This window comes from Engystomops pustulosus, chromosome 5 (assembly GCF_040894005.1).
Source record: "Engystomops pustulosus chromosome 5, aEngPut4.maternal, whole genome shotgun sequence".
NCBI classification, from domain to species: Eukaryota; Metazoa; Chordata; class Amphibia; order Anura; family Leptodactylidae; genus Engystomops; species Engystomops pustulosus.
The window spans coordinates 172,130,120-172,156,452 of record NC_092415.1 but is presented as its reverse complement, the minus strand read 5'-3'; the positions used below and the strand labels follow the sequence as shown (position 1 = coordinate 172,156,452).

Here is a 26,333-nt window from a genome sequence, read left to right as displayed (position 1 = left end):
GATTATGACATTATTTTTTTTCTATTGTTTGCATTCTTATCATTCTTTAGAACGTTTCTAATTCTTTATTTTTTTTATCTCTGCCACAAAGATGATTCTCTTCTCCGCCTGCTGCATATGTGGACTCATCGGAGGGATCCTAAACATTCAGTTTCTTCGTGCCCTCACCAAAAGATCATCATTGCACCTCGCTTCATTGTCACTTGCATGTATCGGTATCAGCGGCTGCACTATATCCACATGGCTTACGTGTCGTCTAGCCAGTTATGAGCAGAGGAGGATGTTTCTAGAAAGAGAACACTCACTTCATCACTCTCATGAAATGACAGAAAAGGTAAATGAACACAATAAACATTTTTCAGATTAATTGGTGAATTTGTCCATTATAATTTATATTACAAATACCTCCTAAACGAGATTTTTGTAATCGCCCTTTAAAAGTTTGATTTACAAAATATTTTGTTTCCCATTAAATTACAATTCCGAAGCATCTTTTCTCATAAGTCTCTGTTTTGCTTTAAAATTTATGAATAAATTGACAACTGAGTGTTACCAGGTGTGCTGTGTTCCTGTTTACTATTACTATCTCCAATTAGGGACTCTCTATGTAGCCCTGACATTAAACATGCCATAAACTTATTGTGATGTGGGATAATAACCAAACTAGTTACCTTGCAGGTTAAAGAGAAGCTGTCAGTTCTCCCACATGTCTGTTTTAGTTAATAATTATATTCCCCACGAAATAACAATTCTAGACAATCATTTTTTAAACTGTACTTTGTTTTTTGTCATGTATGTGTAGTCAGTGGGTGTTAAGGGTTGTTACATAGTCTGACACTGTTAGCTCTCACTGGGCATTGTCAGAGAATCCAGGAACAAAACCCTAACTGGTAACGCCCACTTGGCTAATTACTCTTGCTTTTCTAGAAGCAATCACTGAGGTAATGCACAAGAAAGGTTGCAAGAAAGGGTGATCCAGAACAGTTTTCTTCATGCAAAGGGGGCGTTTGCTCAGTCGGACCGTGTGCCAAACTTAAAACATGCAAAGTCTAACAGAAATGTGTTGCACGCCCCATGTTAAAGGTGCACCAGAAAAAGTGGTGCACTCTGTAGGAGCAGTGCAGGGGGTGCCAGATTCATGAAGAGCATGCGCCAGAAATCCTGAATCTGGAGCCCCCTACACACTACACAGGACACTGCACATAGTGCACACTGCACTGTTCTTAGTAATTGTGCCCCATTGTGTGGCTACTACTCCATATTATACTGTGTTCTGCCATACAAAAGGCCTAAAGATTATTAGCAAAGTGTAAATCTGCAAGGATGACTGGAAATAGTAATAAAAATAATAATAATAATAATTTTTATTTATATAGCGCCATCAAATTCCGCAGCGCTTTACAAATCATAATTGTACCGTAACACTATAAAGCCAATTAACAAAGAAAAACCAATGTATCAAATAATATATATTCCGAAATATAGATCAACAATGTTGACCCTGGTAATGAGTTTCTGAAATAAAATCACAAAGTTTCCTTTTTTTACTGTAGAAATCCAAATCTAGATGTCAACATCACAGGGCAGCATTACCATTGCCAATAGCAATGATTTGTGCCCTGCATTGTGCCACGTACCAATTAACACCAACAGAAAAGAAATGGAAATAATGTGACTAATATTTTGCTTTGGTATAGAGCTGGAAATTGTCTATGAGAAACTTCAGGATTTTTTTTTTCTTTTTTTGCTTAGTGGAAATAAAATTATATGCTACAAATAGTAATGTACAAGGTGCCTGGGGTTGGGGACAAAAGATTACAGCTAAGGGAGATTTTTCATGTATTTAACTCCCTTGCAGAATTTCTGAAATGAGCAGCAGCGGCTTATGATGTACATTTGTAGATGAAATAAGGCTAAAGTATATATTTGTTATACCTTTTAGACATTAAAGAAAGTGAAAACTCAATAGAATAAGGATGTATTCTTTATATAGGGGATCCCTACAATTACTACTTTGGCCAATAGGACAAAAATTACCACTGGGCATACTACAGCTTTGCAATTATCATCGACTCCATGAGGTGGAAGCTCAAACCATTGTGATGACCATTGGTTTTAGGTAAAGATTTCCTTCCTATTAGCCCCTCATAAGTTATGTACATGGAATTCTTAATGTATGAGATAAAGTAGACACCTCTACTATAGCATAGATTTAGTCGCATGACATAGGTATAGAGCTGGGGGCGCAAAACCTCTGGTCAGGTGAACACCATGTGGGGGGGGGGGGGACCTATCTCCATGTTGTCTGGTTTCTTGTTCTACTTTTTGAGACTTTTTTTGTTTGACATTTTTGTTGACATAATGGGGCTCATTTACTAAGGGACTCATTTACAAATATTTCCGTTTGGCGGCGAATTGCCCCGGGATTTTGGCGCACGTAATCGTATTGTGGCGCATCGGCGCCTACTTTCACGCAACAGAAATCGGGGGGCGTGGCCGTCGGACAACCCGACGGATTCGGAAAAACTGCGGAATTTAAAAAACGAATTGTGCCGCAAGATCAAGCACTTACATGCACTGGGAAGAAGAAGCTGAACTCCGGCGGACCTCGGCGCAGCAGCGACACCTGCTGGATATCGGGCGCATGACCTTAGTGAATCCCGTCAGACCCGAATCCACGTCGGACAACACTCCGCTGGATCGCGACTGGACCGGGGAAGTAAATGTGCCCCATTAACTTGATATACCATAAATGTTTTTACTGAGAATTTCTTTACTCAATTGAAAAGTGTATTATTTGATTATTTGACCAATAGGCCTCATGCTCACAAGTATGTATATTGGCTGTGAAGTAGCTGTGAACCGTGCAAAGTGCAGCTAACTCAAGGCCCCATTGCCTTCTATTGGGTAAATTCAAAGCGCCCGCAAAAATATAGGGAATGTCCTATTACTGCCTCTCCTCACTTCGTGTCAACAGTCACTTCCATTTATCCCAATACCAGACAAGCCACAAGCAACGGCACAAGGTCTGTTGCTTGTGGCCCAAAAATGCACATCTCGGAAAAAGTGGATTAAGACTACCATGGGCTCTGGGATTTATGAATATTACAGCCCCTACATATGGTACTAGAATAAAGCTTCTCCGTAAATGGAAGATGTGTCCCTTCCACCTGCTTTCAATCTGCAGGACCTTCATTGTCCTTAAATGGTTCTTGTGTTCACTGAGAGCAGGAACAGATGTAAGAGGATTTTTAGGGTGAAGGTCTTTCTCAGTATAAAAGTTGGTGGATGGTTTGGTGGCCACTGGCCCCCTAAAAGACTTAATTCTCCACAGACCAATGTTTTATCTCATTCTTGGTGGTCCCAAATGGACAGAATTTAAAAGAAATCTACCACCAGGATGAAGGATTGTAAACCCAGCACACTGACATACTGGTTTGTGCTCCCTTGGACAGGATCCACTCTTCTTTTAGCTTCCTTTGCCCTTGTTTTAAAAAAAAAAATCTTGAAAAAATATGCAAATGAGCCCGAGGGGCTCCATAGCTGCTAATTGAGTCTTGGCCGCTGGGGCTCATTTGCATAAATGTAAAGCCTAAGAAGCTAAAAGCAGAGCAGATCCTGGCGGTGTGTAAGTGTGCTTACTATACAATCCTTTACAAATCTTGCAGCTATTTGGAGCCAAAGTGGTGAGGGTAACTATACCTACATCATTTTGTATTGTATTGCGGCTGCTTATTTGACTTTTATGTGAGACAAAATAACAGATAAAAAAACTGAATTCAATTTCAGGAGCAAGGCAGAGATTCAGCAGCCATTAACTAAAACGGAAATGACATCTTACAGTTAAGTGACACAGGTACATTTTCTGGCTCATTGATTCCCTGGCTTGTATGAAGACCTCTGCAACTGCATACAAATAGGCAATAAGGCATGATGGCAATGATGAGGATGCTACAAATCTATGATAAACTTAGTAGGAATTCAGAGATGCCCCGATATCAGACCTCTTAATGGTAAAATAGTTATGAGCCACATATTTGCTTTCTTTGTCTCAAACATCAGCGATTTTAATAGAAGAATTATGCAATGTAAGGTTGAGGGTTACTGTCTGCCTATAGTAAGACGTCTAATATTAAAGGGATAGTCTCATGTTTAATATTTGTTATACAATATATACACTCACCGGCCACTTTATTAGGTACACCATGCTAGTAACGGGTTGGACCCCCTTTTGCCTTCAGAACTGCCTCAATACTTCGTGGCATAGATTCAACAAGGTGCTGGAAGCATTCCTCAGAGATTTTGGTCCATATTGACATGATGGCATCACACAGTTGCCGCAGATTTGTCGGCTGCACATCCATGATGCGAATCTCCCGTTCCACCACATCCCAAAGATGCTCTATTGGATTGAGATTTGGTGACTGTGGAGGGCATTTGAGTACAGTGAACTCATTGTTATGTTCAAGAAACCAGTCTGAGATGATTCCAGCTTTATGACATGGCGCATTATCCTGCTGAAAGTAGCCATCAGATGTTGGGTACATTGTGGTCATAAAGGGATGGACATGGTCAGCAACAATACTCAGGTAGGCTGTGGCGTTGCAACGATGCTCAATTGGTACCAAGGGGCCCAAAGAGTGCCAAGAAAATATTCCCCACACCATGACACCACCACCACCAGCCTGAACCGTTGATACAAGGCAGGATGGATCCATGCTTTCATGTTGTTGACGCCAAATTCTGACCCTACCATCCGAATGTCGCAGCAGAAATGGAGACTCATCAGACCAGGCAACGTTTTCCAATCTTCTACTGTCCAATTTCGATGAGGTTGTGCAAATTGTAGCCTCAGTTTCCTGTTCTTAGCTGAAAGGAGTGGCAACCGGTGTGGTCTTCTGCTGCTGTAGCCCACCTGCCTCAAAGTTCGACGTACTGTGCGTTAAGAGATGCTCTTCTGCCTACCTTGGTTGTAACGGGTGGCGATTTGAGTCACTGTTGCCTTTCTATCAGCTCGAACCAGTCTCGCCATTCTCCTCTGACCTCTAGAGATGGTTGTGCGTGAAAATCCCAGTAGATCAGCAGTTTCTGAAATACTCAGACCAACCCTTCTGGCACCAACAACCATGCCACGTTCAAAGGCACTCAAATCACCTTTCTTCCCCATACTGATGCTCGGTTTGAACTGCAGGAGATTGTCTTGACCATGTCTACATGCCTAAATGCACTGAGTTGCCACCATGTGATTGGCTGATTAGAAATTAAGCGTTAACGAGCAGTTGGACAGGTGTACCTAATAAAGTGGCCGGTGAGTGTAGAGTATCATGTGATAGATACATGATAGGTACCATTCTCAAGAACGGTGGTCTGCGGACCGCTTTCCCATGGCAGGGCACATTCCCTGGTACTATGGGAGCACCAAATGTAGCTGAGTGTGCACACAGGAAGGGGATCAGTGGACCACCACTTTTGAGACAGTTTTGGGTCCCAAAACTGGGATCTGTATCTATGTATTCATGACTAGAGATGAGCGAACCCGAACTCTAAGTTCAGGTCCGTGGTTCTGGTGCATCCCGGACATATTGCTGTATTGGATTGAACAGTCTATCCAGTAAATTGATGCCCCTGGCCAACTAGCTTTGGATAGGGACACCTCTGGCCAATTATATCCATGGTTAGTTGGCTAAAGGCATCAATTGGCCAGATTAGATATTCGGCCACCAATCCAGCAATATGCCCAGGTCACGTGGGACGCACCTGGACCCGATAATAGAGTTCTGCTCCACTCACCTCTATTCATGACCTATCCTGTGCATATGTCATAAATATTAAAAATGAGAATACCCCTCTCATTTCCAGTCAACCTCTACTGTCACCATATAGGTAAAAACTGAGGATGTGACAGTGTCAGATCTGTCACATGACTAAAAATCCAAAAAAAAGTTTTCAGCGTAAGGGGGAGTAATACTGGGGGGTAAAATTCTCTGCTCAGTGGAGTGGATGGTTTTTATCTATTGATTGACATATTTCTTTATGTGCATACAAAGATTGCTGTCAGTATCTACTAGGGCCGCCTACTGGACTCCTTAGACCAGAGTGAGGATGGTTGTAAAGCAGTTTTCCCAACAATTATACTTACTCCTATCAACAGGTTAGAATATAAGAGTTTGATCACTGGAGATTCAATCAATCACAAAAAATTGGTCTCATTACAGCCCATGTGAATGAAACATTAAATTAAACCTACCATCAAAAGCAAGCATCAAGGGCCTTACTCATAGATCCGGGCAGGGTGACTGCAGTAATCTTGTTATATTTGTTATCCACGGCCTCATTTTTCCTAAAATCAACTTTTAAAATTATGATAAAGAAACAGAAGGGCTTTCCCTGAGCCCATTCGTGATCTGTCTTCCCTGGCTGTTATACGTTCTCCACCTTCCCCCTGCTCTCTCAGCCCTTCCCCTCCACCTGCCTAATGTCATCTCATGGCAGCAGATGAGGTTTCTGCACACGGTGGGTGGGGGGAAGTGCTGATGGAGCAAGTGTATACAAGAATCCTATTTGAGGATTTACTGGACATATACTGATTGACATTGGAAAATGTATTTTTAATGTCTCTATTGCTTTCGATAATTCATCCATGTTTCTGTTTCTTTTACCAGGAAACCATTGAAAACATCAGCAACGGAGGTGCACAGCTTGTTTTTAACGGACGGGTTTAGCTCTATTTTGATGAGATTTATTAGTTTACTACCTTTACTAAGACAACATTATTTTTACCAGTACTTCTCCTCCGGCTGCTGTTACTTCCAGGACGCCATCTTTTCATTTTTCAAAATGATTTTTATGAAATGATCTATCAGCAGTAAATTCCGTTGAATATTATTCCCAGGATTGCCTTGCAGCAGTGTGTTACATAGAGGAGTCTTCTATAAATATGTGTAGAGAGATTTTCTGTAGACATTTCCCACTGTTTTAACAAGTGCATACACAAAAAGCAAGACATTTAAGCCTTGCAAAGCAAAGGCTCCTGCCAGTCTGAATGTAAGAAATTGCATCAGATTAAGTGCTTTTTGATGTGTCTCCTCAGATGACCTCCAAGGATACATAATATTTCACCATAACTGGGAAAGTCACTATTGTAGTCAATCAATGTAATACACGTTTACACATTGGGGCACAATTACTTACCCGGTCCCTGCACGATCCCCGATCCGGAATGTCCAACAAGGACGAACTCTGCCACGATTCACAAAGATTGCGCGCCCGATATCCGACATGTGTCGCTTCCCAGCTCAGGTCCGCCGGAGTTCACCATCTTTTTCCCGATGCATGTAATTGCTTGGCTTTGAAGTTAAATCCCGCGGTTTGTCCGTATCCATTGGATCGTCCAATGGCCCGCCCCTCGGTTTGTGTAGCATGAAAGCTGGCGCGGTTGCACCAAAATCCGATCGCTTGGGACACAATGCCCTTCTAAATCCCCGAAAACCCGGCGGAAATGCGTGCTGCGGACTCTTAGTAAATAAGCCCTATTGTATCACTAGTATCAACCATAAAGTGTAGAATACTGTTTTACTTCTGTTACAGATTTGGTCCAAATTTTCGTAAATATATAGGTTCAAAGACAGGATCCTACATTAGGAATTGCTAATTTTTCATGAATAGACACTGTGATAGTAATCCCCACTGTATAACAGGCATATTAAACCCCACACGGGGTAAGTATAAAGACAAATGGATGATCATATACAATATAATAACATATAATTACAATATAATGCAGAAGGATATGTAAAGATTATCCTCTTCAAAACTTCTTGAGATTTGGCTTCTGAGAGGTAATTTGAGGATTAACTCTAACAACCTCCATTCAATGTTGTTATTTTGTCCAAACGTAAAAGTCGTATTGAAACAATGGGGCAGATTTACTGATAGTAGGACAATGAAATCTCAGAACAGACACTGTTAAAGTACACCGGATTTATTACACTGGTTAGTGGTGGATTATAAATCTGCTACATCTTTACATTGTCTAAATTCATACAACCTTTAAAGGAAACCTACCACTTGTAGTGGCAGGTTTCCGATGGAAATACCGGGCACCAGCTCAGGGTGAGCTGGTGCCGGAGCTTATTTTAGTTAGTGTTTTAAACCGCGGTATCGCGGTTTAAAACACTTTTTAAACGTTCTAGCCCGCGCAGGCAGGTACGCGCTCGGCGCTTACCATGCGCGCGGCTCTCATTCACTTCCTATGTAGCCGCGTGCACGGTAAGCGCCGAGCGCGTACCTGCCTGCGCCGGCTATAAAGTTTAAAAAGTGTTTTAAACCGCGATACCGCGGTTTAAAACACTAACTAAAATAAGCTCCGGTATTGCCATCGGAAATCTGCCACTACAAGTGGTAGGTTTCCTTTAAAAGGGAACCAGTCACCTGCTTTTATACCACTTTGCTAGCAGCCCCCTCAGCTAGGATATGGCATTTCTAGTATTCCTGTCACATGTGAGATGGGAGGGGGAAAGTCACGTTAGATGCCTCAGGCTCCATAGTACTCCGGAAAATGCTTTTGGCATGAGATTTAAGCAAACCTGTCACCACAAATGTCATAGTGACAGATTCCAATATCCTATGCTATGGCGATTTTAAAAATGTCTTTGTCAGCATTCTGAATCATTTCAGTACTTTATAAAACTTTATTTCATATGTTGAGGGGAGGCAGCTGCAGCCTGTGTGTGCCTGTGTCTCCTCATGCATTCTTCCTCTTCTCCACAAGTGAGGGAGGGGGGGGGGGGAGTTGGATGAGCAAGGAGGAGAGGTAACCAGACATAACACAGGGGGCATTAATTTGTTTTGTTTATCCTGTGTGCGAACTGCAGCTTAGGCCTTTGTATTGATTGAGCCATAGCCTGCTCTCTGCAGTTCAGCCCTGTCCAGCAAGGGTTACCAGCCTGATGGACAGCTGCTCGAGTCTGCTGCTGGAGCTGTGTCCAGGATCTGATTTATATACCTGCTTAGTGTACATTCACATGACCGCATATATGGGTCCCCATTGACGTGTATGGCGCCTGGGCGTGGTGCGGTGACCACATGTTGCCTCACCGCATGGTGAAATATAGGACATGTAGGAAGCGTTCATGTGAATGTACCCTAAGTCCCGTCAGACCTCGCTGGTTATACTACATATCTCTGCTTGTTTGTCGCTATTGGTTTTCTGTTGCTTACTCTGGATATCTGATCTCGGCTTTGTACTATTCACAATCCCTTTTGGACTCTGTTCTGTACTATACTTCCTGTCTTGTTGTGATCTGGACCCTTGATCTCGCTTTCTGCCTTGTTTGTTCGTCAGTCTTGTTTTGTGTCTGCCCTGTGGTTTAGGGAGGGACTGACACCCAGTTACTGCCCACTGCTTAGGGGGGCGATCAGTAAGTAGGCAGGTGAAATCTTTGGGGGACTCAGTTTCAGGTTTGCTGTCTCTGTCTGTCCTTCCTGGTGCTCCAAGTCACCCCCTCCTTACACTGACAAAGACATTTTTAGAATCAGGATAGCATGAGCTATTGAAACCTGTCACCAGCTAAAAATACCATTCCTGGTGATTGATTCCTTTTAAAGATTGGAATTATCTTTTGAACCATCTTATGGTTCTTTATGCCATATAACCAGAGTAACAGGCAGTAAAAAAACATAGGTGGAGATTAGAATTTTATCAGTAACTCACATTCCTGACTATGTCTGTAACAGCTTGTATCACTGGTTCTATAGCTCACAGAGGTACAAGCCTATATAATATATATATATATATATATATATATATATATATATATATATATATGTATATATATATATATATATATATATATATATATATAAAATATAATATCCTTAGCTTCAATATTACAACAAAAGCATTGTATTATAAAACTGAAGATAAGGGTATCTGAAATGACACTTTTTTTGCAGCCTCAGTGACTTATTTTAGGCAAAAAGTGACTCTTCTCATCTCACTTGTATATGGCTTTGTAGTAAACTTTATGGGGCTCATTTACTAAGGGTCCACGGACCGCGATTCTGACAGGTTTCCCGAATATTTCCATTTTGCCCTGAATTGCCCCAGGTTTTTGGTGCACGCGATCAGATTTCGGTGCATAGACGCCAGCCGACAGATTCGGACAAACCACGGAATTTAAAACCAGGAATTGTGTCGCAAGATTAACCACTCACATACACCAGATAGAAGAAGTTGAACTCCAGCGGGTCTCAGCGCAGAAGCGACACATGCAGGAAATTGGACGCATGACCTTAGTGAATCGCGGCAGACCCAAATCCTCGTTGAACAACGCACAGTGCGATTGTGACAGGACCGGGTAAGTAAATCTGCCCCTATGAGTTTAATGAATGCTGGACAGGATAATTTATACCCTACCTGAGGGGGCTGGTAGTTTAGTGGTGTGAAAGTTGGTGACAGTTTCCCTTTAAAAAAAGGCGGTGGGGGGTTATGAAGGTGCAAATCAAAGAAAAAAAAATCTGCCTTGAAAAGCTACATCAGGAACACTGCAACAGACACACACCGGCGAAATTCTTGATGCTTGGGTGCGAAAAACATGCGCAAATAGTCACAAAAAGCCGTAAATAATCAATACCCAAAAATGCACAAAAAGAAAACAAGCCAAAAAAAACATGTCCCAGTGGTGTTGCATTTGTAGCCACAACCCCCTTTTCCCATATGTCCTGCATCTTGTTAGGACAAGGAAAGTGTCTGAAAACAAGTGTAAACTTTTTGTTCCATTATATTAAGTTATAATATAACCAAATACAAAGAGGTAGACTGCTATTTCCCTCCATGTTTGTGTGAAAGAGTGACATGCATATTGTTATTGCCATGGGATACTGCTTCATTGATTTACCCTGGATGAATCCATGTGTATATATGATATACAGAATCTATTTTGTAGAAAACTGAAGGAAAGCATGTGTGACCAATTAGAAAACCCTTTTTATTACATACGTTTTCAGCACAAAAATAAAGTTGTAAGAGGTTTATATCAGTCTATTTAGTCATCTATGCACTGAAGCCTTATAAACATATGATCCATCTAATAATCCCCAAATATAAATCCATTAAGAGAGATCATATAAAATATGGCATCTTTTATTCTAAAGACAAATAAAGGAAAATGAACATCAACAAATGACAAACATTGTATAGAACTTTGTGAATGAATTATTGTATATTTTATAAGATATCCTATTACAGCTTTAGATCGAATTTATTTCTTGATCTACAGGTTGATTCTTTTTGCTATGGAAGTAATAGTTAGAGATGAATGCCTTTTATGTATAAAATAAATGAAGACTAAAGAATGTGTCGTGTTGTTTTTATAGTATAGTGTTACCAAGTCTAACCCCAAGAATCCAAATATTGCATATGATCTCACACATTCAAACAGGACTGAGACAAGGGTGATACAAAGATATGTCCTTTATTATCCTAATTGGAATTTGGGGTTTTCCAGGACAAAAAAAAATCAGGAAAGGTAGGAAGCACTGCCCCTGGACTGATTGGTGGGAGTGTCAGAGAAAACTAGAGAACCGCTTTAAGGACTTCTGTCACTCAACCAATTCAATAGAATATCCTAACATAGAGAAGCCGGTCAAGCATCTCTATGGAGCTGGCGGAAATTGCTGAGTTCGGCAGGGGGTATGTTGGACCCCATTTTTGTGATCCGTGGGGATCCCATCACTGAGATCCTCACTGATCAGCAAGTTAGGTAGGTGTAGGGCCTAACATGTTTCATGGGAGAATCCTTAGGACAAGCCTAAGGACAAGCACAACCTAATTTGGTAAGCCATTTCTTATCAGCTAATGAGGTTGGACCTCACAGAACATACTCACCATATGGGCAGTTTTTTTCCCTTTGTTAATTTTTGCCCATCTTCTCTAATATATAAAAAGAGAGAGACCTGCTTCTGGTAATTGTAGGGGCTCACTGATCCTGTAGAGTAGGTTGTGTGGAATAAGTTTTGATTAAGGGAAAACTTCTTTAAAAGGGATGAAGCATAAAATACCACGCACCCCATTTTATTTTATATATGTCTGTTATTTCTTCTGACAAGCTAAAGACACCTGACGTAGCACAGTATAGGGACTGCTTGTCTGCTCACAATCTATACTTTTACTCCATCACTTTACCTCTTTAATGCCTGGGGCATAAGCTGTTTTTTCTCTTGACTATCAGCAGTGGTTGCCGAAGCAACATGAAGTAGACATTTTTTGAAAAGCCAACCATATAAATACCATCTTTTAGATGGAAAATGCAATCTTTAACATAGTTACTGGTACAAAGGACAATGCCGCCTCTGGGCCACACATATAATGTCATTGTACGATGTAGAACGTTTCAGCACCCTGAGCACTAGTGACTTTTATACAGGTTTTATGCTCAATAAATGGATTAACTAAACTAGATTCCTTTTTTTCTAAATATGATTTATGATGTTGAGGTGAATATACAAATTATCACATCGTAATTGTCCTGGTAAGTGGACAAATCTCCCATTGCTCTATCACACTGCCGCTTTGTGTGTTGAACACTTGCCATCTTGACACTTCTGAGGGGACGAAACCTTTCTCTGTCATTCTCAGTACAACTTGTCTCCCCTACAATCAATATGTGACCACCAGTAGTGGATTATAATATAGGTGGTTTGGGTGGTAACCTGGGGCTCAAGCCTTCTGGGGGGTCCATGGCCACTCAAACCACCGACCAACTTTTATACTGCAAGGGACCTTCACCCACAAAATCCTCATAATCTGTTCCTGCTCTTAAAACACATGTACACAAGAGCCATTTCAGGACCTTTGAAGTTGCTCCAAAGGTCCTTAGACCGCAGATTGAAAGGAGGCAGTAGGGACACATCCTCCATTCCCCAAGAAGCGGATTCTAGTACCATATGTAGGTAGTGAATTCCAGACTTCTAGGGGCCATGGCTGACTAAATCCGACCCGGTGACCGCTGCTGTCAACCAGCCATACAGTAGTCACATTTCATGACATTTCATTATTGGAAGCCATATGCATAGAGACAGGTGTGGACTGTTTCCGCAGTAAATCCAGTAACATTTATACAGAATTTCTTCAATATTTGTCTACAAACCAGGAATGGATCCTGGAAAATTTTATGGAAAGATTTGTGTGTGTGGCCAGCAGTGGAGTGGGCCAAGTACTTGCTATAGCCAGTCATCATTGGAGAGCACTCGCACTGAAGCCCAAGTGGTCACTGGCTAGGGCACACTTCTAAGTCAGCACAGGCAGTCCCCAAATACATTGGGAAGCCGGAGTTTCCAGATGTGTCCGGTCTTTAATCATACACCAACACATATGCCAGAGCAATGCAGTCTTGGGACCTTGGAGGACCTTCCAAAGCTTCTTGAAGGGTTCATGGTTACATGTCTGTCGTGTACTGCAAACATGTTTGAGGTGTGCAGGACATTCTACTTGTTGTTTCAGCAAGGTATAACCTGAGAGAGTGCAGAGGGTCTAGTCGAATTTAACACAGGGGCTCATGGGGAGCCCATAAGTTGTCTCTTACCCATATGAGGAGATTTGTACTATAAATAATGCCCTAACTGGGCCCCTAATTGATCATTAGAGTTACTGTTCCTTACTGCAGTATAAAACTTGGTGCACAGTTTGTGCCGCCATGGGCCTCCAGGAGCTAAAAGGACATCTACCATCAGATTACCTAGATGACTATTACATACCATCCCGTTCCGTTTCTCAAGCTTCATTTCTTATATCTTTGCATGGCGGGTTTTCTGTAAAATATAAGTTTATAAAATATGCAAATTAGCCTGTGGTGCTCTGCAGAGCACCATCAGGCTCTACCGTAATATAAATTATGCTAGCCCCAGGGCTCTTCCTTCTGAGAGCTGGTGAGATTATATTATATTATGTCCGAGCCTGATGGTGCTCTAGCACCACAGGCTAATTTGCATATGTTATAAAGTTATTTTTTACCAAAATGCAGCCATGCAAAGATATAAGAAATGAAGCTTGGGACAATAGGGGATGGGACGGGGAAGTAAGTAATAGTCATCTACCGTCAGGTAATGTGATTGTAGATGTCCTTTAAGGCCTCGGACTGCTGCCCAAACTACCCATATTATTGAAAAGTCATCAGCAGTGGATTTTCTGCATTTTAAGGGGCCAATAGGAATCTGCTGCTCAAGGATTTCCCAGAGTGCACTACACAAGTGTTATCTTATAAAAAAACAACAGCGATTCTGAAAAAATTCAGAATTTTCTTCAGATATATGGACTAGAGCAGTAAATTCTACTAGAAACTCAGACTCCAAAGTAAGATTGAACAGATATTTTAAAAATATATATATTTTAAAGCGAAGCTTTCAGGTTGTATACTGAGCCTTGAGAAGGTTGGAAGTATCATATACGAAGCAATCTAGTGTCAGGCAAGTAGAATTAAACAATATCTGTCATCCAGTGTGAGAAGATAATCCATGTCTGGTGTCAAATACACCAGAATAACAATTTCTGCTGCTTCAGCTCAGTCCTTCCAAGCGTCAAGTATAATACTTAGAGCCAAGTTTATAGTTCATTCGGTACGAAGTAAACAGCTCTATGGAATATTCTGCATTGCACCTCAGCCTAGATCTGTGATAGTAATAATCTTTACTTTATTCTTAGTACAGCTTGGCGCTGAGCTCAGCAAAAGGGGGTTTTAGCATCCCGAAGTTGTCAGACATTGTGAAATATCTTATAACATGATATCCATATTGTTCTACACATCAGGTGTTAGGGAAGTGTATGAGATCCAGCAGAGATGATTATGTGAATTAGAAAGGTCCAGATGATTTCCCATTCCAGACACAGATGCCAGGATGCACCTCACTTCTTAAAACCCCTCTTCCCCAACACAACTCAATCTGGATAAGAAAAAAAACAAAGATGCACATTTATCGTAGACCGCTGCTAAGTGCACCAGCAGATGCCCCCGATACCTGTCAGATCTATCGGGGTGCTCCAGCCCGGGCGTAGGCTATAGTAGGTGCACAGGTGAGGGGGCAGACACACGCAGGTCCAATCTGTGGCAAACAACATCCCTTCTTCACACCCCTCCACCCCAATGAGGGAAATAGGCCCAATTTCTAGCAGTAATTGTGCCTATGTCAGGGCTTCTACGCCAGATATCAGGTGTACAAGCCCTGATAAATGTGGCCCAATGTTTTACATTTCAGATTTTTCACCAATGCACATGTGTAAACTGGTAAGACTTATCTGTTCCAAGGGTAAGGAAGTAAGAGTTTGCCAATTAAGGCTGCCTTGTAAATGACAAGCCATCAATGCCCCACTAGGAGATTCTGGAAAATATGCAAATATGTTTTATAGGATAAGGAAAACAATACTTCTTGTACAGAAGCCCCCTTAACATCAAGCATGACTTTCAAGAAGCCTAATGACATGACATGATTTCCTCAAGCCATCCAGCAAAATGTATTAGCATATTTCCCAGAATCCACTAGTGGAGCATCAATGGCTGGAAGTCTCCACATGCCTACAAGGCGGCTTCTTACTTCCAGACCCTAGTAAATATCCTCTCACCCTGTCAATCCAGTTCCCTACATTGCACTGAAGAAATTCTTGAAAGTCATGCTTGAGGGGGTTGCCTTTCAATGTAGCTAAGAAGCATTGTTTTCCTTATCCCATAATTGCATATTTATCAGTTTCAAATCAGTCTACAATCGTAAATGGTTTTTCCAGGGTTACAACTGACTTATTCATAGCACATGCCCTTAAAATGAGATAAATGGAGATTCAACACCCAGCAACCCTACAGAACAGCTCTTCCCAAAAGCTCACTGACAGAGAATGGTACAGGAAGCAGAAAGCTCCGTTCTCTGTGTGGTGGTCAGACCTGCTTACACATAGTTCCCAACCTCCCCGAAATCAGCAGGACAGTTCCGATTTTTCATCCCGGGCAGCTGGAAGAATGTCCAGGGTTGTCTCGCTTCCTAGTCCCACGAGATGAGAAAACAGCTCCTGCTGCCTCCACACATCTCATCATGCTCTACAGTGAGATCCATGGAGGCAGCTTCTCCCCTTATTTGGCCCCAACCCCCTCTTGGGAGCATCTCAGAGCTCAAGAGGAGGGAAAAGGTAAGAAACACAATATTTATTTGTTTAATACACAGGTAGCCACAGTATGATAGAGGACAAGAGGCCACATTATGAAAGGAGGGGGCCACAGTATGATAGAGGACAAGAGGCCACATTATGAAAGGAGGGGGCCACAGTATGGGACAAGGGGGTTACAATATGAGAGGTGGGGAAAAATTTTAGAGGAGGGGGCCACAGAATAAGAGTGGACAGGGAGCCACAATATGAGAGAGGACAAGGGGCCACAGTATGAGATGATGGAGATACTTTATGTGAGGACAGGGAGCACAGTATGAGATGATGGGGCCACAATATGAGAGAGGAAAGGCGGCCCCATTGGGATGTGTAAATCCCATTCTGGAAACCCTTTAGACCTTCCCTAACCTCTCCTAAGCCAGACAGTACTGACTACTTTGATGGGGGAGTTCTACAAGCTTGTTCACAGACCAGGATATGCTCAAATTCACTAGCACTGTCTCTAAAAAACATGAACATGTGTCACTAAATTCAAGGTAGCAATGATGAGCTGACAAATGAGATAATGTTAAAAATGTTATATGGCACATAATACAGTATAATTGGTGGCCCAAGCACATCGCACCTGTGTAAGTGAGGACATGCTACTGACACACAAAGAGGCTGTTGGTACTTATGTTGGTACCTGTGTCTAAGGTTCTCAGATGTTTCTGGTTCTCAGTCTGCATCACCCATGTTACAGGATAGAACCATTATACAGGCCTATGACCATTTTAAGACAAAATGATGATGATGGCTGAAATCCTCCCAACTCCCCGGACTTTATACTATTGTTCTTTCTGTTTAGATGGATAATCAGTGTCTGCAGAGGAACATGAATGTCACTTGGCTGAATGGGTCATGCTATAGCTGGAGCTGTATGCAATATTATTCTTTGTATTGAGCAGCAGGAGCTCATGTTGTCTTTACTGACATCTAGTGAGCAATATAGAGTACTGCAAGTTTCTATAAAAGTAAGTATTTGTAGTTTTAACCAGAGGATCCACTTAGGGGCGTAACTACAGCAGTATCAGTCAGGGTCGGCTCCAGATTTCAGTAGGCCCCTAGGCGACAGTGGCTCAGTAGGCCCCTTTGCAGTGAAGTCACATGGTGGCATTAAAAATTCAGAAACTAAAACAGTCTTCTGTTCTTATGGTTATTTTATATAAGAACCCCTCACCCCCATAAAATTCACAGCATTTTATACACACTAGGCAGTGATCATTAACCCTAGAACGCATATTGGGGGCCATTTAGGCCCCAATGGTTACATTTTTGCTATTATCTGAAAAATTATTTTAGTTTGAATTTTGAAACTCCAGGTATTCCCAAGTATGTCATTGTTGATAATATCCAGTTGTTCATATAATTTTTTTTTCATGGGCATTATGGTGTAACAATGCTTGTTTGGTGAAAACTACATCTATATGAATTTGGGGCCTTTTAAGCCCCCGATGTTTTATCGTGTTCTCCGAAGTATTTGTGTCTCAAGTTACTTTATTTGTACTCAGTAATGCTGGTGGAGGGGCCAAGGTGTGGATAATAACATGTGAGGATGTCATGTAAGTTTTGGAGGGAGTGATAAGGCCATGACATCATCTCAGGTCCTCTGGACACAGTAATGAGTTGTGTATAGAGTACTGAGGACAGTATACACTTTTTTGGTGTTTTCTGTGAAAAATTAAAATGTTGCCCACTATTCATATTTTGATGAGCAATTTTGAAATAAACTTGTGAAAGTTATTTAACCCCTTAAGGACCAGGCCCTTTTTCATTTTTGCGTTTTTATTTTTCACTCCCCACCTTCAAAAATCTATAACTTTTTTATTTTTCCGTGTACAGAGCTATGTGATGGCTTATTTTCTGCGTAACAAATTGCACTTCGTAGTGATGGTATTAAATATTCCATGCCGTGTACTGGGAAGCGGGAAAAAAATTCTAAATGCAGTGAAAATGATGAAAAAACACATTTGCGCCATTTCTTGTGGGCTTGGTTTCTACAGCTTTCACTGTGCGCCCCAAATGACAGGTCTATTTAATTCATTGGGTCAATACGATCACGGGGATACCAAATTTGTATAGGTTTTATAATGTTTTCATACATTTACAAAAATTAAAACCTCCTGTACAGAAAAAAAATTCTTCATTTTGCCGTGTTCTTGCGCTAATAACTTTTTCATACTTTGGTGTATGGAGCTGTGAGTGGTGTCATTTTTTGCGACTTCTGATGACGTTTTCAATGCTTCTATTTTTAGGACTGTGCAACCTTTTGATCACTTTTTATAGAATTTTTTCTATTTTTCAAAATGGCAAAAAAATGCCATTTGCGACTTCGGGCGCTATTTTCCGCTACGGGGTTAAACGCAGTGAAAAACGGTTATTATATTTTGATAGATCGGGCATTTTCGGACGCGGCGATACCTAATGTGTTTATGATTTTTACGGTTTATTTATATTTATATCAGTTCTAGGGAAAGGGGGGTGAATTGAATTTATATGTTTTTTTAATATAATTTTTTTTTTTTTACTTTTTTTTATTTATTTTTTTTACTGTTTTTCAGACTCCCTAGGGTACTTTAACCCTAGGTTGTCTGATTGATCCTACCATACACTGCCATACTACAGTATGGCAGTATATGGGGATTTTGCATACCATCTATTACAATGTGCAGATCGCACATTGTAATAGATGCCTCGATCATGACAGCCTCGGATCTTTGTGTGATCCCAGGCTGTCATGGCAACGGATCGCCGCTCCCCGGTGACGTCACGGGGAGTGACGATCGGAGCCAAGATGGCTCTTTAATGCCGCCGGCAGCGATCAAAGGGTTAACACCCGCGATCGTTGCAAGCACCGATCGCGGGTGTTAGCGACGGGCGTTTGCTTCATTATGAAGCAAATGCCCGGTGAGTATGAAGAGGGCTCAGCCCGTGAGCCCTCTTCATACTCCCCCATGCGCAGTAAGACGTAAGGGTACGTCTTATTGCGCTATGGGGTTAAGTGTGTTTTTCTACATTATGTAATATGTATATTTTTAACGTCATGCGTTCTAGGGTTAACGGATATTTAAAAAAAAAACTTTGAAACAACAAATTGGTAAATACAGGGACATCTTATTTACGACGGGACGGCAATAAACAGACTAAAAACCTGTGAGACGAGACAAGAGAGCCCTGGCTCTTATCTGCTTGTGGCCTCCAGGTCAGATATAGGAGGTCATGAATCTGGCATGAATGTTAAGACCACTTTGTAAGGAGTTAGTCTCTGCATTAATTTATACTCCCATTCTTTCCTTTCCCTCTGTGTCTTGAAATGTCCTATTAAAATAGTAATCTTTAAATCTTCCATAGTGTGGTCCTCTCTGGAGAAATGTGCAGCCACTGGGAGATCTTGCGAGTTCATGCACTGATGGAGTTTTTGGCATGTTTTCCCAACATAAAGTGTATAAAGCGTATGGTGTATAAATGCAGTATATGGTATTGTATGTATGTGTATATTTCCTGTATGTGTGTGTATTTGTGATATATATATATGGTACTATTTGTGTGTATATGCTGTATGTATATGTGGTTCATGCATACTGCATGTATGTTTATGCTGAATATGTGAATTTGGTGTGTATATACTGTATGTATATAGCAAATAAGTATATAAATGTGTGTATATATAGTTATGACCCTTGATCCACTAGTGCTTTAAGGCTTCCACTTACCACCAGAGGCTTGCCACCAGAAGAAGATCTAATTTGTAGATAACTTTGGAAGCAATCCCTTCTACCAGGGTCAATTGGTATTCCCTATGTCACTGCTAGAGATAGAATAGAATATATAGATGACAGTTGGCAAAATTTTATTTTCTGATGACACATTAGATTGTAATATATGTGGATTGGGCCGGGAGCCTTCACCCATGAAATCCTTATACATCTATTCCTGATTTCAATACACATGTACACATAAGCCATTTAAGGACCTTTGAAGGTCCTCCAAAGGTCCTGAAACTGCAGATTGAAAGCAGGTAGAAGGGAAGCATCCTCCATTTCTCAAGAAGCTGATTCTAGTAGCATATGAAGGAAGTGATTCCGGACTTGTAGAGGCTATAATATTCATACGGCCCAGGGCCCATGGTGGTCTTAATTTGCTTCCATCCGATGAATGACGCTTTGCAGTAGTAAGAAGAATGAAAAAAATGAGTCTTTCTGAGTCTTTCTATCCTGTTTTTCCTGCCAGATGGGAGATATATTGTGCAGACAGAGGGAAAAAAAAGGTCCGCATATGCCACTATATGTCTATGGGTACATTCAGCATACTCGCCCGGAGCTCTCCTGGTGTATTGCCTGGTGTGTAGCCTTACTTTGTTCTAATCCATCAATCCATCTGAATGGAACCAAGTACCGTTCTGCATATAGGGATAGAATTTCACATATGACACAATGTAAGTACATGAAGCTGCCTTACAGGGGATGTACATCCGAGCTGTACTGTGTATGCGCATTGCACACAAGGAGCCTTTGTGGCTTTCAAATCTCATTTCCATCATCCCTTGAAGATATTTTCCCGCTGGTAAGAATAATATTTGTCAAAGATCCTTGTTCTCATCAGGAAACCATAGTTATGACAAGTCTGTTTTTCTCCGATTTTTGCAAGAAAAGTTCGTTTGTTTGTGAGAAGTGATAATACATGACATAATGCGCTAGAACCAGATCAAATACACTCACATACTGTTACATTGTGTCAGCGACAAAAAGCTTTGTGCTCGCGTTATTTCACAGAACAGAACCTTGAGAATGTCACGTCAGGTGACACAATCCATGCAAGAAGGTGCAGACGATATAATGGCGGTGATACCTAGCTAAGCCTGAATTGTATACTTAAAGGAAAGTACTGAAAAAACAACTCAATCAATGCAAAAACTTCACCAATCCAAACTGACAATTGTTTATCTGTAGTGAAGGGTATAACATAACCTTTAATGAAGATCACTAACATCATAAATAAAAAACATGCTTCCACATGAGGCCAAACTCACCACAAGGACAAACCAAAATGGCCACAATCAAACGAATAAGGCACAGAAAATTGTTAGATCTTACCCATTCATAGCAGGACAGGATAGAAGGAAAGGCAACTGATGTCATCAGTGGGTCAGGGTCAGGAGGAAAGTTGTCAGCACTGACCCTGGTATACCCTAGCATACATTCATCCTAACACCCTGAAAAAGTTGCTCCCATCCTAGGGAACCTACCACTAGAGATCTACCAATTAAGGTAGATCCGGTGGTAGGTGCATCTAACATATGTAAGGATAGCTCTTTTTAGGGCTAATCCTTTACTCCCCTCTATCTTTGCTAATCTTTAATCAGGGTAATATGCTAATTTTCTAAGTAGAGCGTGGAGTAGCTGGAGCTGAGACTAAACGGTGCGGTAGCCTCTTTGATCCTCCTACCAGATATCTTCAGCGTGCAGCTACAAGGAGCATTCGCAGAACTCTGGCTTCACGGACGAGCTACAAGGAGCCACACGCACTCGTCCGTGAAGCCAGAGTTCTGCGCATGTGCAAAACACAGGCCAGTGGTTGCGCAATCTCGGCTCCAAAGCAGGAGCTACTGCGTATACGCAGAACTCCGGCTTCGCGGATGAGTGCGCGCAGCTACAAGAAGCTGAAGATATCTGGTAGGAGGATCAAAGAGGCTACTGGGGCGTAGAGTAGCCGCGCCGTGTAGCCTCAGCTCTGGCTACTCCACGTTCCAGTAGCCTCTATATACAATTTGCATAGTACCATGATTAAAGATTAGCAAAGATATATTAGCCCTAAAAAGGGCTATCGTTACATACGTTAAATGCACCTACCTCCGGATATACCTTAATAGGTAGATCCATGGTGGTAGGTTTCCTTTAAAGGGAAGGTGCTTGTTCTTTATTTTTCAGGTAGATAAGATTATGATGGTAGATAGGAAATGTAAACAAACCTATAAACTATAACCCCTACCCATATCACCAGGGGGCCAGAAACCTAATTTCATTAAAGCAACACTCCAGTTTGTAGCTCAAAAATTATAGAAAAGTCAGAGAGGATGAATTCCTGCTAATAAATATCCTCAGATTTACTAGTTGTCTGCTTTTAAGCTCAGTTTTATTAGGGAGAACTGTAATCTGTGCCTACAGTTAAGTCAGCATGAGGTAGTCCGAGACACGCCTACTGTTGCATCATTCGTTCAGCAGAGCAGGGGGTGTGTCAGACTGCATCAGACTGGGCATTGTAGTCAGAGATTACAACTCTGCTTTAATGGAAATGAATTAAAGGAAATCTTCCACTTTTAAAATTCAGTTTTGTGCTGATCTCACTTACCAATAGTTGTTTTCAAGCTGATACTGGTATTGTTTTTATCTTTTCTAGAATCTGTAGAATAACAGAGAAAAATCTTTTATAAAAATAATGAAATAAGTGTCTGGCACTCTAGGGAGTAACTACTTTCCCGCTCAGTGCTCCGGCAATAGATAATTAGTATTTGAAGTTTTTTTTGTTTTTTTCACTGGTTGATTTCCTTTAACCTGCACTAGATTTAGTGTCTAAAAGTGAATGATAAAATTGTTTAAAGGGGTTGGCCTCTCTTTTACATTAGTTACCCATACGCCTTTCCTGGCTTGTGGATAATCCCCGAATTCTGATCAAAGTGATTCATCACTCCTGCTACTTACTTTTCTACTGTGTGTACTCTCCATGATTTTTTGTTTACATGTCTGTGCACTGATGAATAGGAGGAGCTGTAGCAGGCGATTATGACTCATTCTGCTCTCTCCCCCTCCACTCTTCTCTGTCTGTCCGGATAGATTGTGAGAAAAAAAGATATTGTGGAATACACCATGAGGACAGCTTAGAGCAGTAAAAGAGAGGAAGCTGTGTATACATGCAGAGGGCAGCATGGTGAGAACAGGGAAAAGATGGAGCTTTTAAAGGAGGCAAAGACAAAGTTACATATGGGTTACATGCAGAGACATGTCTAATGGAAGAGATTTATTGAAAAGTGGCCAACCCCTTTAAGACCTATTTTCCACCATCTGTTTGTTGGTTTGATTTTATGCCAGAATAATGTACTAACACTTTATCAGAAGAGGATATTTTCATTTCTCATTGTGTCATGCATTATGGTACTCCCAAATTGATAAAGATTGCATGTGTCTCTTTATTATACTCTGGAATCATGGGTCCAAATCACTTATATTGCATAACAGTTTTTGGGATAGTGACTGATGACCTACGTCCCTTATAGCGCTGGAAATTTTCGGATTATGGCAACCTCTGGAGTGGGAATAACAACATAGCATGGAGTGGGAAATGCAATATACAAATAGTACATGACCACAGGGATCTGACCAATCCCATGGAAGATGAAGAACTATGTTGTATAGTCGGTACTCTTACTTTTGTGAGGTTTGTCTGTTCTTGTTATCCATTGTATAATATAAAGAGTGTGGTTTCACTGTAAGATTCCCACAACGTTAATAACTTGGGGAACATTTCTCTCCAGTGACCTCAGAACCTAAGTGCAGCAAGTTGCTAAAATGAGCATTTAGGAGACCATCAATGTGGTCAGCTTGTATGAGGTTTGGCTGAATAACCTTCTCATTCAATGTAAATGTATACAAATCACTGGCAGCTTCAAAGCCATCTATTTGGCAGGATTTCGTGGCATCACATCCACATCTAACCTTCTACATAGATCACTGAAATAAACCAATAATTAATGTGATTTTGTGGTTTATGTATAAAGACTAGGGATGTTTTCTGGAGAAACCTAAATGCCTACCTCCCAAGAAGGATGGGTACATGTGTCAAGGCAAGTGTTTTTGGGTGAAGCCCCAATCTAGGATGCTGTAGTCAAATGTATAAATGAATGTGAGCTGCAGTTACCCAGCGTGGCCACTAGTCAGAGCCATTTGCTCTCAGCTCTATTCTTTGTTTCAGTCCCAGGGTCCTGTGTGCCCTGAAAGCTTGAAGCAATATCATTTTTCTGGTTGGCCAAAAAAAGGTGTAATTCCTTAAGCACTTTTTACACAAAAGTATTTGACCTTTTCATGACCTGGTCCTATTTTGTTTTTGTGTCTCCATTTTGCACGCCCCCGATATCTGTCGCATGAAAGCCAGCGCAGTTGAGCCAAAAAACAATTGCGTGCGGCCCAATCCCAGCCCAGACACCTGTTAAATATCTGTCAAAGCTGCACAAATCCCGAAAATGGTGAACAGTCAAACGAAAGTGAGCCATGCGACCCTTAGTAAATAAGCCCCATGGGGCACATTTCCTAAGGGTGCTGTTGGATTTTGCACATTCTTTTCAGTGCACAGGTATTTAAGAAGTGTCTGCACCACAATTGTGTTGCAGCTGCCCTAATCTTCGTGCGACACAAATTTCTGCACTGAACATTGCAGTCGGACCGTGCACTAGATTTAAAGGGAACCTACCACCACGAATCTACCTATAAAGGTAGATCAGGTGGTAGGTGGATGTATGGGACGTGAGGATAGCCCTTTTTAGAGCTAATCCTCACGTCCCCGCTAGCGTAGCATAAACTTTATTGCCTTGATATGTAAATTTTATTAAGCGGCTACTGGGGCGTGGAGTAGCCGGACACGAGGCTACACGGCGCGGCTACTCCACGCCCCAGTAGCCGCTTTCCCCGCCTACCCTGTGATCTTCGGCGCAGAGCTCCTGGCAGCCCTCGTCCGAGAAGCCGGAGTTCTGCGCATGCGCAGTAACTCCGGCCTCGTTCCCGAGATCGCGCATCCTCAGGCTCCGAGCGCAGGCCCGAGGATGCGCGATCTCGGGAACGAGGCCGGAGTTACTGCGCATGCGCAGAACTCCGGCTTCTCGGATGAGGGCGCGCAGCTGCCAGGAGCTGCGCGCCGAAGATCATAGGGTAGGCGGGGAAAGCGGCTACTGGGGCGTGGAGTAGCCGCGCCGTGTAGCCTCGTGTCCGGCTACTCCATGCCCCAGTAGCCGCTTAATAAAATTTACATATCAAGGCAATAAAGTTTATGCTACGCTAGCGGGGACGTGAGGATTAGCTCTAAAAAGGGCTATCCTCACGTCCCATACATCCACCTACCACCCGATCTACCTTTATAGGTAGATTTGTGGTGGTAGGTGCCCTTTAACATGTAAACTCCAACAGAAGTGTGTCGCACACCGCGACTCAAACTTTTTTACTATTTTTCAGACCCCCCTAGGGTACTTTAACCCTATCCTGATTAAAAACAACACACTCATAGTTTGCAGTATGGAGGAATAAGGGGCTGTCCTATGGGTGGAGCCCCTAGTGATCATATTCTTTTCATGGAAAATCCCTTTAAGTATTACCAGACTCCCACTTAACACTAAGAGAAAATATGGGTACTTCTATACCTTTTTCTTTTTATGTACTGTAACATTAGTGCTTCAACAGATTTAAATATTTGAGTATTTTTTTATCGTCCTAAAAGATAAATTACATTTTACATTGAGAGGAATAAATATTGACCACTGATCACTTTACATGTACCCAGTATAAAGTATACTATATATTCTAAATGTAAAATAATCCACAATATGATAGTGACAGTAAAATATTTTGGTATATGAGAACGCAGTAAAGATATTTTCTCAACTGTTCTTGGCACTAAACTGCTGTAGGGGTCTGCTTAATGCTGGGGCCCACCACAGGATGATTTGGAGACATACATAGTAATTCTCCAGCAGTCTTATATTGTCAAACGTCAAACTTAAGGAGCTGTAATTCTACACATCTGTTTTTTTGCTGATCCTAGGGAGCTGTGCCAGAGGATATAGAGTCCTTGGAGATTTTAAGAAAATATTGAAAGTCCAACAGAGTTGACCTCAATCAACAATTAAGTTTAATATTTTGAAAACTGAAGAAAGACATCTTTACCATGTATTAAAAATGATGATGATCATCTTACCTATCGATAGTATATGACACACACTTTGTGAGGCATTCGCTGTACAGATCTGTAAAGGTAACTTCTTAGCTTTGCCTGGCGCACGGCCTGTCTGAAGCTTTGGCTGGAGATGTGTGCGTTGTGCAGCCAATGATCTAGCACATGCACTGCAGATAAACAGGAAGGCAATGGAAATTTATAGGATGAGATTTCACAG

General features: G+C 41.5%; 1 protein-coding gene across 4 annotated transcripts in view; it reads left to right on the top strand.

Moving 5' to 3' along the window:
* TMEM196 (transmembrane protein 196) overlaps positions 1-8,050 on the top strand; it is a 40,756-nt gene extending 32,706 nt beyond the window's left edge. For 2 of the 4 annotated variants that reach the window (XM_072153810.1, XM_072153809.1), the window contains exons 3-5: positions 92-334; positions 1,994-2,119; positions 6,663-8,050. In XM_072153810.1, coding sequence (XP_072009911.1) covers positions 92-334; positions 1,994-2,080 — 330 coding nt within the window. In that variant the 3' untranslated portion in view covers positions 2,081-2,119; positions 6,663-8,050. The remainder of the gene's footprint in view (positions 1-91; positions 335-1,993; positions 2,120-6,662) is intronic. The other 2 variants (XM_072153812.1, XM_072153811.1) reach the window with 1 other exon arrangement.
* Positions 8,051-26,333: the final 18,283 nt, after the last annotated feature.